This window comes from Cetorhinus maximus, chromosome 4, assembly GCF_964194155.1.
Source record: "Cetorhinus maximus chromosome 4, sCetMax3.hap1.1, whole genome shotgun sequence".
NCBI lineage: Eukaryota > Metazoa > Chordata > Chondrichthyes > Lamniformes > Cetorhinidae > Cetorhinus > Cetorhinus maximus.
Window position 1 is genome coordinate 14,189,689 of NC_135882.1, and position 17,801 is coordinate 14,207,489.

General features: G+C 42.4%; 1 protein-coding gene and 1 pseudogene across 1 annotated transcript in view; one reads left to right on the top strand and one right to left on the bottom strand.

Moving 5' to 3' along the window:
* Positions 1-9,685: 9,685 nt before the first annotated feature.
* The window catches only part of LOC144679298 (transient receptor potential cation channel subfamily V member 6), a 67,557-nt gene continuing 59,441 nt past the window's right edge, over positions 9,686-17,801 (bottom strand). The window contains exons 15-16 of the mRNA XM_078539678.1: positions 13,006-13,069; positions 9,686-11,645 (exon numbers count right to left, since the gene is read on the bottom strand). Of these exons, the coding sequence (XP_078395804.1) occupies position 11,645; positions 13,006-13,069 (65 nt within the window). The 3' untranslated portion in view covers positions 9,686-11,644. The remainder of the gene's footprint in view (positions 11,646-13,005; positions 13,070-17,801) is intronic.
* Positions 14,652-15,022, top strand: LOC144679297 (large ribosomal subunit protein eL37-like; annotated as a pseudogene).

Sequence of the window (17,801 nt, forward strand, 5' to 3'; positions counted from 1 at the left end):
GTCGAAAGTTCTAAGCCAGGAGCATTAATTCATTAAACTTAACCCTGTGCTCATAGCTTGGTCTGCTGTGGAATACCTGGTATTTAAAAACAGCATTTTAAGGATTTCATGTGCACTTGTCTCTGGAATGTAGTACAACTCTTTAAGCAGTGGCAGCCCTCTCATGATTTACTGCAGCTACTGTTCTTTGCATGTGAGGCCAAACAGTGAGTAGTGGTGTTGTACTATGGGTTCTTTAGATTTCTCAATGATGAGATCTTGAGATTTGTATATTTAAACATGAACCATTTATTGTTAACGTTTAACCATTTACAGATCCCAGCTTACTGTCATGCATGGTTCTGTTACCTCTTTGCAGGCTGGTTCCAGGGTGTTCTCTCTAGACTGTTCTCTCAGTCTATTACCATGTGACTCCATGCATCATACCGTGGGCGATGCTATTCTCCAGTCCCACATTAACCCTTGCTCTGCTGAGCACCTTTATATTACAATGGCACATCATACAACATACCCCTTTCGTCTCCAAAGAAAATTATCCTCCCTTCCAACAGTGTATAACAAACAATTGTTATTTGCTATCCCTGTTCCCCCACCCCAAATCTCTGACTTTATAAATTCAGATGGTCTTGAAGCTTCACAGTCCCTCCATATCTTGGTCTGTCATGCATGGGGGAATGGTAGTAGTATTTTGTGTTTCTGACACTTTGCCATCTTCATTTGATTTGCTTTTTGCGCTCCTTCGAGTTGCGTTTCTCTTCATTAACAACTGTCTGCTTTTTTCAGACACTGTGAGTTTGTCCCGTTCCTTCCGAGGGGAATGTGCACTCCATTCATTCCTAAGCTGGACTTGAATTTTCTTTTCCACGGCGTCCGCCATGTTCTTGCTGGACCTTAATGTTTCACAAATAGAATCTTCATTCTACTTGTTTCATAATTTCAGCCGAACATTTATTTGCTGTTTTATTTTCAAATCGTTTTGCAAGTTTATGAATCTTTTCATTCGGCTTAGCTTCTTCTTCTTCTAATGCCTTGCGCTTCAGTGTTGGATTTACATTTTCCAACCTTATTCCTGTTTTTTTCTTTCTCTGTCTGCAACAGAACTATGTCCTTGTCTTTCGTGTTTGTTTCACTGTTGGCCAGGTCTGTCTTCAGTGAAGTCTTATCTTGTTTCAGTTCTATAATTGTGCTACTCATGGCTTCATTATCTGCTCACAGTTTAGAAAGTTCTGCGGCTCTTCCATTCAATGCCTCCTCTTTTCCATTCAACTGCTTCTTCACCTGTTCAGTCTCTTTCTTGTAGCTTTTGATTTCCTCATGGAATATAGAACATTACTGAGTCTTCTCTGCTAACAGGTTCCTTAGTATGTTCAGAGTGATGTTAAATTCATTTTCCTTCTCTTGGTAATTTTCCAGAAGAATACACTTTGATGTAAGGAATTCTTGTAACATATGAAGGCCTTTCAACAGGTTTTCCTTTTCTTTGCAAAGCTCACTTGCTTCATCTTGAGTTTTCCTGTAATTCAGCATAGTCTCCTTGAGTTTTTTTCTACCATGCTTCCATTCTGCTGCTAAGACCATCTTCATTTCTTCATGTTGCTGAATGGTTACGCATTCCTTTTGCATTTGATCTTGAAGGACAATCAACTGTTCTTTCAACTCCAGTGTATCATTTCATTGCTATTGATAGTTCCAATGCAGATTTTTGTGAAGTAATATTCAACATTCCTTTTAGCTCATCATTTTTTTCCATGGCTACATAGTGATTCTTCAAGGAGTCTTTCAGGGTCACAACTTCTTTGTGTGCCTTTTCTGCCTGCTGTTTTTCCTGCCTGTACATCTGGTGGAGTTTTCCCAACTCCTGCTTTGATTTGCCAACAGCAGAATTGAGGGTTGTTATCTCCTCCTGATACCTTTGTGCTGTTTCCAAAATTTGTTTGTTAAGATCTCAAACAGCTTGGTTCATTGAAGACTTCAGTGTATTGTACTTTTTCAAAGGTATATACTCAGCTTGAATCTTGCGCTTCAAATCTTCCAGTTCAGCTCTGATGCAAACATTTTCCTGTATGTTATGAGACAACAGTTTTTAAAGGCTGAGTTATTTAAAACCCCAGAGGGAAACTTTAAACAACTGTCATAACCTATATTTTCAATTGGTACATTTTGAATTGTAGCTCTAAATTCAGGAATAAGGCCACCAGTTCTCGAGAGGTTTTCATATCAAACTAAATGAGACATTTATTAATTTACAAAAATTAAACATATACACGTAGCTACAATTTAGTACTATCATAACTTTTAACAAAATCCCAAATTATTCTCCACTAAGACAACTGTAACCAATAGGTTTAACCAGACACCAGGCAAAGCATTTTCACCTTATGAATTCAAAATGAGGTTCCTTTCAATTTGGTTCCTTTGCAGACAGCTGTAAGCTTACAGCTGCTTAGATGTTACATGCCTCTGCTCTGCACACACAAACTCCTCTCAGGTTATACCGAGCCGTCCCTTTTGAATGCAAATTCTCATTGTATCACCAGGCCTTTTGAACTCCACCTCTTCTAACAATAAAACCCCTTTCGTAGTACCAATTTTATTAGTAATATAAACTTTGCTTGGTCTCTCCTAGCTAGGTGCAAGATTTCACTCCCACTCTTGAATGCTCTATTCAATAAAATGCAAATATACCTCTACCTCTGTTCACATCCCAAAACTACTGTACTTCAAAGCACCCAGACTGGCTGGCTTTAATCTAATTAAAACACATGCAGACACACCCACAGACTAAGCCTCTATTTTAAAAAAAATTCCAATAACAATATATACATTAATAGCTCCATGACATGTGGAATATTTTCATTTACTTATGCATGTTTTGCTTCTTTTGAATTGGCTCAGATAGCTTCCCTTCACTCATTGCCATCTGCTTACTCTGCACTGCCATCAGTCTCCCTCTCTCTGGGGTCTTTTGGTTCCCTCTCTCTGGGATTGTCTGTTGTCCTCTCTCTGGAGTCTTTTGTTGCCCTCTCTCTGGGGTCTTGTCCTTGCTGCTTTATTGGGATTTGCTCCCTCTCTGGGTCTCTTGTTGCCTTTGGCACTTTATTGGGAGTTTAAAATATCTATCAAAGCCTTTTAATATCTCACCAAATGTTGTCGAGCACGAATCTATACGTTGGCTGTGGAGTACTTCAACAGCAAATGCACCAAAGATGAATAAAAATTTATCAACTTGTACTTCTGATTCTTTATTTAATCTTGAAGCTCTTCTGTAAATTAAAAATTGCCTTCTCCAAGACTCCCATACTTGAGTCTGGTTTAGCCCTTTCCATAGCAAAATGCATCTGGCTGTTCTAATTTGCTGGTGCCCAACATTTCAGCTCTGACCCCTGTGACACTCCCAGCACATTATTCACTACATGCTGGGAACATCACTAAATTAATTAAATGAGCGGACCTTGCCTGATGAAGACCAGGCATTTCCCAACACAATGGTAAGGAAATTCAGAGGGAGAGACACTACAGTCTGCATCTCAAACATTTCCTGATGGTGCTTTAAAAAGAAAAATGGAAAGACTTACATTTCGAAAGCAGCTTTCATGTCCACCAGACATCTGAAAGTGCTTTATAGCCAATTAATTACTTCTGATGTGCTGCCACTGTTGTAATATAGGAATGCAACAGCCAATTTGTGCACAGCAAACTCCCAAAAACAGCAATGTGATAATGACAGATAATCTGTTTTTGTGATGTTGATTGAGGAGTAAATAGTTGCCAGGGCACCAGGGATAACTCCCCTGCTCCTTTTTGAAAGAATGCTATGGGATTGTTTATATTCATTCATGCAAGCACTTCAGCCTAACATCTCATCTCAGAGTCAGAACCTCCAACAGTGCAGCACTCCCTTGGCATTGCAATGGCTCAAGCCCTGGAGTGGGACTTGAATCAAGAACCTTGTGTCTCAGTGGTAAGAGACCCACTGAGCCATAGCTGACACTTGAAGACCAACATTGACAAAAACAACTGCTTATCCTTTTTTGAGTTGAGATGATACATAACACATGGCATAGGAAGACAGAAGGAAGGGGGAATATATACCTCAGAAAAATATCTCACTTTCAAAAAAACAATGTTTCTCCCAATGGCTCAGTGGATACATGAATGGTGAAGTGTGATACTGAACCACATCGGGTAGATCCTGGTATTGACCGCTGGCTGATCATGTTGAATTACCTCATCTCAGTCATGCTGACATTGGCTACAATTATCTCAGCACTTGAGGTTACAGACAGGACCCCAATCCTGGCCACTGATCCAACTTAAAAAATGTGCACATGTGGGCATAATGTATGGGTTTGGTTTGGTGGCCTCCCATAAATGAAGCTTGCTGACAATGCCTACAGTGAGGTATAAACAGCACTATTTGGGTAAAGTATTGGATGATTGTCAGCACTTCTAAAACCATATCATGGGATGGACTTAAGGGGAAGAAACAGGAACTAATTTTTAGTAAGGATATTTACTGAAACAAACTTGGGTGGTAATACTGAAAAAAATCTGTGATCAGCAAATAAAATGCAGAACATACATAAATACACTGCAAGGAAACATCATATTTCTGTTATAACAATGACTAAGAGTGACAGTGACAAACAGGCCATTTAAAAATAACTAAGGGAACTGGGTGGTGCAGTGGGTTCATGATGTGTACACTGGGACCTAGGCTTGAACCTGACCCAGAAAAGCAGATTACTTGTAGGATCTGGAATGCCAGTGAACTTCTGGGTTTGATGCCCGGCCCAGTATTTGTACTATCACAAATAATTACCTTTCACATATCCTTTCCTGTCTTTTGCCTTGCTTGGATTTTTATTTGTACAGTGCAAAGGAGAAATGGGGTAACTTCATATTGCAATTAGACCAGCAGAAACTGAGAGAATTGCAAAAGACTGGCAAGGAAGAAGATAGTGCTAGGGAGACAAAAATAGAGGGTGCAGAGAGATGGAAATGGCACTATAGACCAGAGAATGGAATAGACCAAGATTGCCATGGGGTTTTCAAGGGTTCAAGATTAATATCCAGGACACTACTGTGAGCAACCCAGGAGAAAAATCATAGATGTCCCCATCCCAACATTACAGGTGTCAGGATTCAGCCAATTCGATTCACTCCACATGATATCAAGAAACGGCTGAGCACATGGGATACAACAAAGGATATGGACCCCAATACATCCCAGTTATGGTACTGAGGACTTGTGCTCTAGAACTAACCGTGCCCCTGGACAAGCTGCTCCAGTAGAGCTACAAAAGTGACATCTACCCGACAAAGAGGAAAATTAACCAGGTATGTCCTATTCAAAAAAAGCAATTACCGCCCCATCATGCTACTCTCAATCATTAACAAATTGATGGAAGGTATTACCGACAGTGCTACCAATGGGCACCTACTGCCAAATAACCTGCTCACTGATGGTGGGTTGTGCCTCCAGGCCTCATTGCTGCCTTGTTCCAAACTTGGACAAAAGAGCTGAATTTCAAAGGATTGAATTTCTAAACTTATTATTGAATTTCGGAGCTGATGGCAGAGTAATTCCCTTGAATTGTGGCTAGTTTCTTTTTTCTCTTTTTGGCTGACACAGACACAGAAAGAGCTGCACCATAACTTTTATATGGTTCTAATTCAAAACAGCATTTGACAAAATATGGCCTCAAGCAATAAAATTGAAGACAATGGGAATCTGGGGAAGGCAGAGGTGTAAAGCTCTCAAATGGCTGGATTCATATCCAACACAAAGGAAGGTAGCTTTGGTTGTGGGAGGCCATCACCTCAGCCGCAGGGCATCGCTGCAGGGGTTCCTCAGGTTGGCGTCTTAGACCCAACCATCTTCCACTGCTTCATTGATGACCTCCCCTCCAACAGAAGGTCAGGAATATTGACTGATAACTGCACAATGTTCAGTTCCATTCACAATTCCTCAGGTAATGAAGCAGTCTATGCACGCATGCAGTAAGACATGGACAACATTCAGGCTTGGTCTTACAAGTGGCTAGTAACATTTGCATTGCACAAGTACTGTACCAGGCAATGAACTTCTCCAACAAAAGAGAGTGCGATCACCACCACTACACCCACCCCTTCCCCCACCACCTACTTGACACTCAATGACATTACCATTGATAAATCCCTCACCATCAACACCATGAGGGTTACCATTGACCAGACACGTAATTGATTGAGCCACATACATGTGGCTACAAGAGCAGGTGCTGGAGATGTTTCTACTCAGACAAGGGGGAGAATTTTCTCCCCATCAAGTGGGCCGGTCGGGAGCGGGTGCAGGATCGATCAGCGCCCATGATCAGCTGCGCACCGCCATTTTATATGGGTGGGCCAATTAAGGCCCGCCCAGCGTGACGTACACCCGGTAGCGTGTGCTACCTGTGCGGGTTGGGGGAAGGAGGGATATGCACGAAAGAGCGCAGAAACCTCCCTGAAGCATGGAGCTGCCTCAGGGAGATTAATTTCATAATGAAACATTGAAAAAAAAAAATTATTCAGGCTTGTATCCTCATGTGGACAGTGTCACATGAGCTGGGACATGTTTATGAATTTTGATAAAAAAATGTTATTCATTAATAAATCCTTCATGAAACCTCATCCCACCCGTGGATGAGGTTTCATTAAAAATGCAAAGGTCACCTGGGCTCTTCGCCTACCCACCAACCTTAAGGTTGGATGGCCAGCCCTGACAATTACTTTAATTAGTTTATTAATGGCCTTAACAGGCCTTTGACAGTTCGGCGGGTGCACAGCTGGCTCCGGCGCTTGCCCGCCGAGCTAAAGATTGGAATGACGCGCGGTGACGTCGGGACGCACGCCCGATTTCATTTCGCATCATTTTACATGTCGCTGTGTGGGACCCGCCCCCGCACGCCGAACAGAAAATTCTGCCCATGGTATCACTTTTCAGTTAGGTGAACAAGCTTTTGAAGTGTCAGCAGAACCCAACTAGAAGCAGTACAGTGGATCTAGGCAGTGATGCTCCTGATGGTACTCAACTCAATTCCTCCTTCCATCTGCTAACAGAAATAACCATCGCTGTCAGACCCTAACTTTTGCTCCATCAAGCAGATCTGCACTTTTATATGTAGCCCTTGCTCTGCAACCTAAACTGTGCTCTTAAGACATGATCACTCTGAGTCCTGGTGCTTGCTTTAAGACGCAAATGCCCACATCTTTAGCATTATAAAGCATTTATCTGATAAATTCTGCAGGACACTGACACTGTAAATCAACTGGTTAAGCGAAAACATCAGCGTTATCCACTTTCATAATATAATGTCACGATTGGCCCATTACACATTTTTTTTCAGTTCTTCTGATTGAAGTGAAGACCATGGCTCTCATGAAACGGTTGAATGTTGAGGCCTCTGTGCAGGCATAAATTCCAATAATATTATACTACATTGCATTAATTATTGAAATGTACAATATTATACAAATCAAAATCTTTTTACTACTTTTCCGTGTTATTTTGATGGAGGTGTTAACCTGCTCTGGTTATTGTGTGTGTCACAAAGGAGAAAGCAATCCACAGAGTGCATGAAGCATTTTTCTGAAAACATAGCCACAATTGTTTCAGCCTTAATGGGTATTAAAAATATTGGGTGCACAAAACACCCTTTCTCATGACCAACCCTACTTCCTTCTGTAACTTCCCCTGTAAAGAAAACTCTTTCCCATTGACTTACAACTGCACTTTCAAATTCCCAACTAGCTAACCTTTCATCCTCCATTTACCACAGCATCACTGTAGCTACCAAACAGCTGAACCATACTCTCACCTCTGCTTTTGATGTCATAGGCCCCATTATAACCATTACTCCCTTTCATCATGGTCCACCTTTTGGTACAGCCCTCATCTCCACTTTCTCAGATCCAATCCTCAATCTGTGGCCATCTTTTCTGGACCTCCATGTTTTGATCCCTCCAATCAGGTTTTCACACCTCCCACAGTATCAAATATGCTCTTGTCAATGACACAAGTTACATCATATGTGATGTTGCCTGTGGTAAACTATCCCTCCTCATCCCTCAATCTGAGGGCAGCCTTTGACAGGGTTAACAGCACCATCCTCCTCAATGCCTCTCCTTGGTCATCCAGTTGGGTGCGACTGCGCTCACCTGGTTCCCTTACTATATATCCAGTCCTGCTTCAAGAACCTTTCTTTCCGCCCCTGCAGCATTACCTCTGGTAGCCCCCAAAGGATCTGTCCTTGGCCCTGCCCTATCCCTCACCTACATGCTGCTCTTCTGCATCATTGTCTGAAAAACAGTCAAGTTCCACTTGTCAGCCAACTATACCCCACTGCCATGTATCTTGACTGTGCCAGTGTCTCTAAATTGCCAGACTGCTTGTCTGACATCTAGTACTGGATGGACAGAAATCTTCTTCAACAAGACATTGGGAAGACTAAAAGCATTGGCTTTGTCCCTGCCACAAAGTTTGTTCCGTAATTGCCAACTCCATTCCTCTCACTGGCAACTGCCTGAGGCTGAACCAGATTGTTCACAATCTTGATGTTGTACCTTGGGATGAGCTTTCAATTGTGTATCTGCACTCTCACAAGACTGCCTACTTTCACCTCCATAACATTGCCTGACTCTGCACTTGCCTTAGCTTATTTTCTTTTGAAACCTTCATCCAAGCCATTGTTACCTCTTGACATTTTTAAAATTCATTCATGGGATGTGGGTATCGCTGGCTAGGCCAGCATTTATTGTCCATCCCTAGTTGCCCTCGAGAAGGTGGTGGTGAGCTGCCTTCTCGAACTGCTGCAGTCCAAGTAGTGTAGGCACACTCACAATGCTGTTAGGTGAGAGTTCCAGGATTTTGACCCAGCCACAGTGAAGGAACAACGATATAGTTCCAAGTCAAGGATGGTGCGTGGCTCGGATGGGAACTTTCAGGTGGTGGTATTCCCATGCTTCTGCTACCCTTGTCCTTCTAGGGTTTATAAGATCCTGTTGAAGGAGCCTTGGCGAGTCGCTGCAGTGCATTTTGTAGAAGTACACCCTGTTGCCACTGGGTTGGATTTATCCTGTTTTTTGTGGATAAGTGGTTAAAACTGTAAGTCTCAGTAAAACTGATGGTGTCACCACAACCGATGACATCAGCAACATTGATGTCATCAGCAACATTAATGTCATCAGTATTATGCTCCTTATTCATAAGCAGACATCCAAATAATCAGTTGAAAAACGAAGTAATTATTTGCAAATAAAGACTAAAGGTGTAAATTTGGGTGGGAGTTCTCCAGGTCATCCATTGTAATAGACACAGAAATCCTGGAGAAATCATGCTTATGCCTTTTCTTCACTACTTCCACAGTTCTTCCACTGAAGTTTTGGAAAACAAGTGGGAGAGCCCTCATGCAAATTTATCTCTCTGCACCTTTTCCCTCACTGATACAGCATTAAACCAGGGCTCAAAGCTGGGCCTTCCTGGTGCATATAGTTCTGTGTCATAATGAGTGCATCTATTGTAGGAACTGGGGAATTCAGAGATCTTCTATGTGAAATATCCCTGCATGATATTAGTATTTATTTCCCTTACCACTTTCCTTAACATGTCTAAAGCCAAACTACTCTTTAAAGGTAGTAACGAACTACCAATTCAAGGTGGTACAGACTTTATTAGTCAATAAATTAATTACATTTTGCACAATTTTTCATAAAGTTGATTTCTATAATCACAAATGGAAATTAGTAAAATTTGAAGAATTTAAAAAAAGTTAGGTGGCTTCAAGTGGCATGCAAGTCATCTCACAAATAAACAACTTGCATTTATATAGTGCCTTCAACACAGTACAGCATCCCAAGATGCCTCACAGGAGTGTAATTTTAAAAATTTCACACTGAGCCACATATGATGATATTAGGACAGGTGACCAAAAGCTTGGTGAAAGAGGTAGGTTTTAAAGAACCTCTTAAAGGAGAGAAAGAGAGAGGTAAAGAGGCAGAGATGTTTAGCACCTAAGCAGTTGAAGGCACAGCACCAATGTACTGATGAAAATTAGCATTTGGAAGAGGCCAGCATATCTTATTTAAGTAAAGCATTTGGTTAATAATGATTTGTAATATCTAAAAGCCAACTCACTTGGGAAGGCAACTTTATCCTAATTTCACAGCCACTTTCTGATAGGTGATTTGATAATTGCAAGTTTTATAGTAAGGAGGCCACAAGCAATTCAAATCAGTTATGACTCTGTACATATTTCTGCAGCTTTCATTCTTCTTGAACATGGAATACACATCCTAAAAAAATTTCCTTGGTTTCTACTGTTTTGGGACTTCCCTCTCCATTGAGAACATAATAGGTTGAGTTTTGTGAGTTCTTCTCAGGGTACCTCAGTGCTCTTAACCCTAATGGGAGTAAAGCCAAGCTATGCTTCAGAGATATAATATGACAGGGCCATAAACAATCTTATTTTATAGACAACATAATCATCTAGTTGATGAAAACTGAGGCTATCTACCAAAAGACACCAGTGAGATTATTCTTTTGCCTTCCTGCTATGAAATCCAGGGACATTCCACAGGAGATGTCTTGGACCTTTCTGTGCTTGTAGTCAGTATTATACAATTATCAAAATCCCACTCCACGTGCTACTAATGGACAGAACTCTATTTGCGTAACAATACACAAAAGGTAGACACTCTGTTGCATGGTACTTTTACCTGAGCAAGTATGGCTGGTGAGCAACATTTTTCAGACACTTCTATTCCAGGAATATCATCAAATGCATGGGGCTCTGAGTAACAGGAATTTTCAACAAAACATAGCCTAGCACACTTAGTTTCCACTCTCACCCAAGCACAGCCCACTACACTTAGCAGATGGGAATTGTATTTTGATGGAATTGGAGTGATATTCAAGTAACAGCAGAAAATGTTTTATTTTAATTGAGGTTATAGTTGTCTTGGGGGGAAATGAAGGAGACCTCATGGGTCTGAAGGCATCATATTTAACACTTATTTACATTTAAATCTTTGGGACCCAGCATTTTCTCATTAATAATGCAAAGTGTTTTAGGGTCTCTGAAAATGTACCTTAGAATTTTATTTTTTGCAAGAAATTCTAATTATCTCGTATCATGAAGTCAATGGCAACAGATATTGGGTGAGATGTAAAGTGAGTTGGTGATTCGCTATTATCTGCTTTAGATTAACACATCAATCCAGGGTTATTGCCAACCTCTTTGGAAGCTGTAATTCTCTTGCAAAAATATGACTAATTATTTTGGTGTAGTGTGTGAGCAAAGTCCATCGCTTAAACTACATGAAAGTCAAGCACCTAAAATCAAATGATGTTTATAAAGGTGGGAAGGTAATGATGAAAGCTTAATGTAATAAGTTATGATGCTAATTAGTATATCTTTTAGGAATTAATCTTTTATCCTTGAATACACTGATGTCAACATTTGCATCCATCCATTAGAAATAAAATGTTTCTCTGTAAAATGAATCTATTTGTGTTGACATTTCTGCAGCAGCATCTTTTCATCAGTTTCCACTTTAAAATTGAATGTCATAGTGCTCATTTCCTATCACCTTGAGGAAGTAATTGTTTACTTGCCAAGGAATCTCTAGGAAAAAGAAAAAGACACAGTCAGTCACACAAAAATGGAGTGTTACTTTAGGTGATATATTGAGATACATTGACCCTCTTAAAGAGGTAAGTAAGTATAAAATAAGATCAGGTCTAAGTTATAATTTGATTACCTTACAGAGAGTGCATGACTGATAATGGATTGAATATTATCCCCTCTTGCAGTGCGGTTTAATATTCTGCAGCGCACTCACCAGTCATAAAATCTGCACTACCAGTTAAACATATTGGAGTGTACATATATTTATAACATTAAATATAGGTATGTAAATAGATAAATAGACAGTCAGTCTTTGGTCATGACACATTATAGATACCATTGCATGGTACTTGAAGTTTCTGGCAGTGACAATCTTACTAGAGTTCAGTGCATTTTGATGGCAACATGTTGACAGGTTCAGAATCTTTTCCTTGATACAGAGAAGCTTGGGTTGTGTGATGGTGATGAAGCAGACGCTTGGTTAATTACTGGGTGAGAGTGAGGTTTAGGAGCTTTGCAGTCGGCAGTAGGAGACAGGCTTCTTTGATGAACCAATGGTTTAAGGCCCTCTTATTTGAGTGAGGTCAGCTGGCTCAATGATGGGGTGGGGTTTGCAGTAATGGGACTCACACCTTATATTGTTTTCTCTGTTCTACGCGCAGCCTGTGTATTGTTCATTTAGACTGGCAAATGTCCCACAGTTGCTTTGCCCTTGTGTTTGTTGCACGAGTTTCATGTTGCATCACATAAGTGGATGTACTCTATTGCCACTGAAAGCAAGAATGAGGCAAGTTATTGGCTGTGGGGATCCTTCTGTCAGCAGCAGGCCATGTATACCTGGGTGGGATCTGGTGGATGGTTAAGACAATCAAGGAGTTTCCAGGCTGTCATCCAAAAAGAATGGAGGAGATAATATGACCAGAATGGGTGCAGGAGAGCTTCTGTTTGGCTGCAGTAGTCAGCTTTGGATAGAATTTGTGAAAACTATTGCAAGCATATCCTACTGAAGTAGATTCCTGGGTCTCAAGGATTAGGGGATGCACTTTCCACTAAAGTAGAGCACAGTCTTCTAAACACACTTCAGTCCCAACTGTTGGAATACACGTGCATATTAAAAAGAAACCCTGCAGAGTAACATGTACAACAGAGGGTCTCTTCAGTGCTGCTCTGCACTCAGTAAGCTAGACCCTGCATATTGCACACCATTAGATCATGATGTTCAGATAGGAGGATAAGAGGTTGTGATCTCATGCATGAGACTTCAGCTGGAGGTTGGACAATTGGCAGTCAATAACAATACAACTCTACGCAGCTCTAAAGAACACAGAAAAATGCAAAACACTAAAACTCTAGTTACCAATGGTGACTGCGATCCTGGACATCCTCTTGTGGCTCATGAGATGAATGGGTCCCACTGGCACCTAAAAATGATTTAGGAGAGAGAAAGGATAACGAGTAATATTTATTGTTGGAGGACATTAACAAATTGATTTGTAGTATGCTGCAAATAGTGTTGAATGTTATTCTCAGGTATATACAATACTCAATTTTGGTTTAAATACCCATCACTGCTGCAGCAAACTGTTTCTGATTGGATTAATAAAATAGCTGCAAATCAATTTGCTGTGCCTCCCAACATCACGGTGTAAAAAGACTTGAATTTGTTGCCACACTTGCCTGGAATTTCTGCAGGATTTCCCCTGCATAACTTTGGTGGAGATCTAGGAGAAGCTGCATAAAATGGTCACTTGTGCTACTTCTCCTTTCCTGCTGGGAATTTGACAGGAGATGGGGAGAGCCCCCAAGGAAATTCCAGGCAAAGTGTAGGCTGGGATTCTGTCGGGCTGACGGGGATCTCACACTCCATTGGGAAACTGGTAGGGAATCCCCCTCAATTCCATGGGGGAGACCTGATGGAATCAAGTGCCCTTCAGGCAATTAAGCGGCCACCACGGAGCCTTGCCTGCGATTGAGGTCCCTGGCAGTGGAAGTCCCGCCTCCTGTGAGCTGCCAGCCAATCAGAGGCCGGCAGACCTTATGCAGCCAGCAGCGGCAGGAGCAAAGGCAACTGGCGGTGGCGATGCACCCACCAGAGACCCAATATAATTGTAGGATCCCAGACCAAAGTGGACTGAAGATGGGATTGGGTTTGTTGGCTGAGTGTTTTGGGAGAGGGCGGGGGCAGGTGGGTTTGAGGCAAGAGCAGGGGTTGGCTTTCAATGGGCTCCTCCCTTTCCAATACTGGGTCTCTCGATGAAGCACAGAGTATCTGACTATGAGGGACATGCCCCCCACCCCCCGATGCTGCTGGCAAACCAGACGGTTTGCTGGGCACCCTTTGGGAGGTGCAGGAAAGCCTTGCGGCTCCCTTTTAGTCCCTGAGCCACGACTAAACAGTGGTGGGCTCATGGATAATAGGTGTCAATTGGCTCATTAATGAGCCTCGTTGACATCCCTGTGCTGACGACCAGGAATCCCTACCGCCCTCCAACTTAATCCTGCCCATGTTAAAAAAGGGAAACTGGAAGAAGCTAATAGAATATCCAGGCTGATAGTGAATAGAGGGAAGAAAACGAATGCAATGAGAGCTGTCAGTCCATAAATTCAAGAAACGTGCATATGGAAAGCTGTTTCTGAATGGAAAGATAACAACCTGTGTAATGAAAGCTGCTATTGAATAGTGAAAGACAACAATATGTGTATGAGCTGTTAGTGAATGAGCAAAGCAATGACAATGCCTCAGAATTTCCTGTGGTGTCATAATTTGTACACATTGCTTAAGTCAACAGGCCCCTGGGTATTCTTGCTATAAAGAGGGAGCTCAGATGTGCAAAGGTGGAAACTCCAAATGTACTGTAGCAGAAGATTGAGTGGAGTAGATTAATGGAGCAGAAGCACCCTAAAGATCTAAAACTAAGAACCACTGGAAGCATCAGTAGAGACCAGGCCCTTTAACTGATAAGCCATTAAGGGTAGACTGGCGGAAGACAACAACAAGGGCCTCTCCAGCGCGCAGTGAAAATGACGAAGGGAACATCGTCATTTGGTAAGAAGCGGAACAAGACCCACACTTTTTGCCGACGATGTGGGGCTAAAGCATTTCACCTGCAGAAATCGACCTGCGGCAAATGTGCCTACCCTGCCAAGAGAAAGAGGAAGTATAACTAGAGTGCCAAGGCCAAAAGGAGAAACACAACTGGTACAAGCCGCATGAGGCACCTGAAGGTGGTGTATCGCCGATTCAGGAATGGATTCCGTGAAGGGACCACCCCGAAGCCCAGACGTTCCACAATGGCTTCCTCCAGCACTGCATAAACTACCAGTGTATCTACACAACAAATAAAGCTATGGTTTGGAAAGTTAAAAATAAACAAGGGCCTCTCCGTCCACGAGGACATTTCAGTGCCATTACAACTGGTTCTCACATTTTTTCCCATAGTCCAGTAACATTTTTATGCACCGGCATGCTCCGACAATGGGCGGTGCTGATTAATCAAAAGTGCTGGTTAAAGGGGAGTTACATTATTCTGGACACAAGTCCTGTCTTTGAGAGGTTGAGGGGGGTGCGGAAGCAGCTGGAGAGTCAAGGGCCCCAGCTCATCATGACAACACAGCAGAACCACCACAACTAAATACAAACCCTGGAACTGCAGTTTCGGAAATCCGTCATTTGACTTTTCATTTCTGATGTTCAGACCGAGCTGTCACAAACTCCAGTTAATAGAGGGCATTTACTGTAGTTCTATGAAACACTGATAATCCAGGCAGAACAAAAGACAGAAAATCAGCCCTGGTTTGGATGCCCTCCATTTACTAATCTCTCCTCCACTATCATTTGTATATAGCCAATAGGGAAGGAGAGCTCAAGGGCTGTCCTGGCAATGACAAGGGTTCAGAAATCTAAATAGAAGCGGTGAAGTGAAGGGAGACCTCACTGACCCATTTTTTTGCCACTTCTGCAAATGTGCTCAATTTCAGGAAAGATGGTAAAAAAAAATCCACCCCACCCACCAACCGTTTAAGTTTATGTGTACTATTCCTGCCATTATAAATTCCTATGTCCACACTTATAATCAAAACTGGCCATATAAACTTGTCACACTGTAGTTACATTCTCCCTATCAGAAGAATTACAGCAACACCCCATGAGAAAGCCAAGGCTGTTTCTATTATAAACATAGTCAAAGGAATTTGTAATTAAAGTATAAAAATAAGGACAGAAAGTATGATCTTAAAATAGGGACTGACTTATGTCTACACAGCTGGTGCAAATATTGCCTCCCAACACTCTCTAACCCCACTTGGGGCCCCAGTCTGGGAAGAGTGTCCTGCAGTCAGCATCATGGTGAAGCAGTCTGGGAAGAGTGTCCTGCAGTCAGCATCGCGGTGAAGCAGTCTGGGAAGAGTGTCCTGCAGTCAGTTCTTGTTGAAAATAACAAGAGTGACATCACAAGACAGCGCGAGAGAGCGGTGGAGAGATCAGAACCAGTGTGAGTGCGGGGAAGCTTCAAAAAGTGATGTCAGCACAAAGATGAGAGCTGATTGGTGAATAGTGGGTAAGTGTTTTTCTCCAGTTTAAAATGGATTAAGCTAAGGAAAGGTAACAATTCTAGTTTTTATTTAAAGTACATAAATAATTTAACTTTATTTTACTGTATTTAACTTAAAGTAAGGGGTTTTTTTTTCAACTAGAGGCATGGCAGGGCACCTCAGTCCCGTGTTATGTACCGCCTGCAACATGTGGGAGGTCCTATACGTTCCTTGCGCTCTGACCAACCACGTGTGCAGGAAGTGCCACCTGCTGCAGCTACTTGAGCTCCGGGTTTCGGAGCTTGAGCTGCAGCTGGAGGCACTGAGGTGCATCTGCGAGGCTGAGAGTTTCGTGGATAGCACGTTTTTAGACGTGGTCACTCCACAGCTTACGGAAGTGCAGACAGAGAGGGAATGGGTGACCATCAGTCAGAAGAAAGGTGTCAGGCAGGTAGTCAGGAAATCCCCAGGGTGCATCTCGCTCGAGAACCGTTTTTCTGTGTTGGAAAACAGTGAGAGTGACGGTCCGTCTGGGGAGTGCAGCCACGCTCATGGTACCGTGAGTGGCTCAGCTGCATGGTGGGGGGGAGGAAAAAGAGGGGAGGAACAATAATGGTAGGAGACTTGATAGTAAGGGGAACAGATAGGCATTCCTGCAGCCATAAACGTGACTCCAGGATGGTATGTTGCCTCCCTGGTGCCTGGGACAAGGATGTCACTGAATGGCTGCAGGGCATTCTAAAGGGGGAGGGCAAACAGACAGAGATCGTGGTACATATTGGGACCAACGACATAAGTAGAAAGAAGGATGAGATCCTGCAAGCAGAATTTAAGGAGCTAGGAAGCAGATTAAAAAACAGGATCTCAAAGGTAGTAATCTCTAGATAACTTCCAGTGCCATGCGCAAGTGAATATAGAAATAGGAGGTTAGTCCAGATGAATGCGTGGCTGGAGAGATGGTACAGGAGGGAGGGTTTTAGATTTCTGGGACATTGGGACCATTTCTGGGGGTGGTGGGACCTGTACAAGGTGGACGGGTTGCACCTGAACCAGAATGGGACAAACATCCTTGCGGGGAAGTTTGTTAGTGCTGTTGGGGATGGTTTAAACTAACTTGGCAGGGTGATGGGATCCTGAGAGGAGGTTCAGCAGGGGGAGATGCACAGCCAAAATTAGAAGAGAGAGCAAGTGAGTCTGGAAGGCATAGAAATTATAGGCCAGTTAAGGCACAAGGGAGTTTGGCAATGTTGGATGGTATTTATTTTAATGCAAGGAGTCTGACGAATAAGACAGATGAGTTGAGGGCTCAAATTAACACATGGAAGTATGAAGTCATTGCTGTCACAGAGACATGGTTGAGAGAGGGGCAGGATTGGCAGCTCAATATTCCAGGATATAGGGTCTTCAGGCGTGACAGGGAAGGAGGTAAAAGAGGAGGGGGTATAGCAATATTGATCAAGGAATCAATTACAGCAGTAAGGAGGGATGACATCTTAGAAGGCTCCTCAAATGAAGCCATTTGGGTAGAACTTAAAAACAAAAAAGGAGCAATCACATTTTTGGGAGTGTACTATGGGCCCCCAAACAGTCAGAGAGATATAGAAGAATAGATATGCAGGCAAA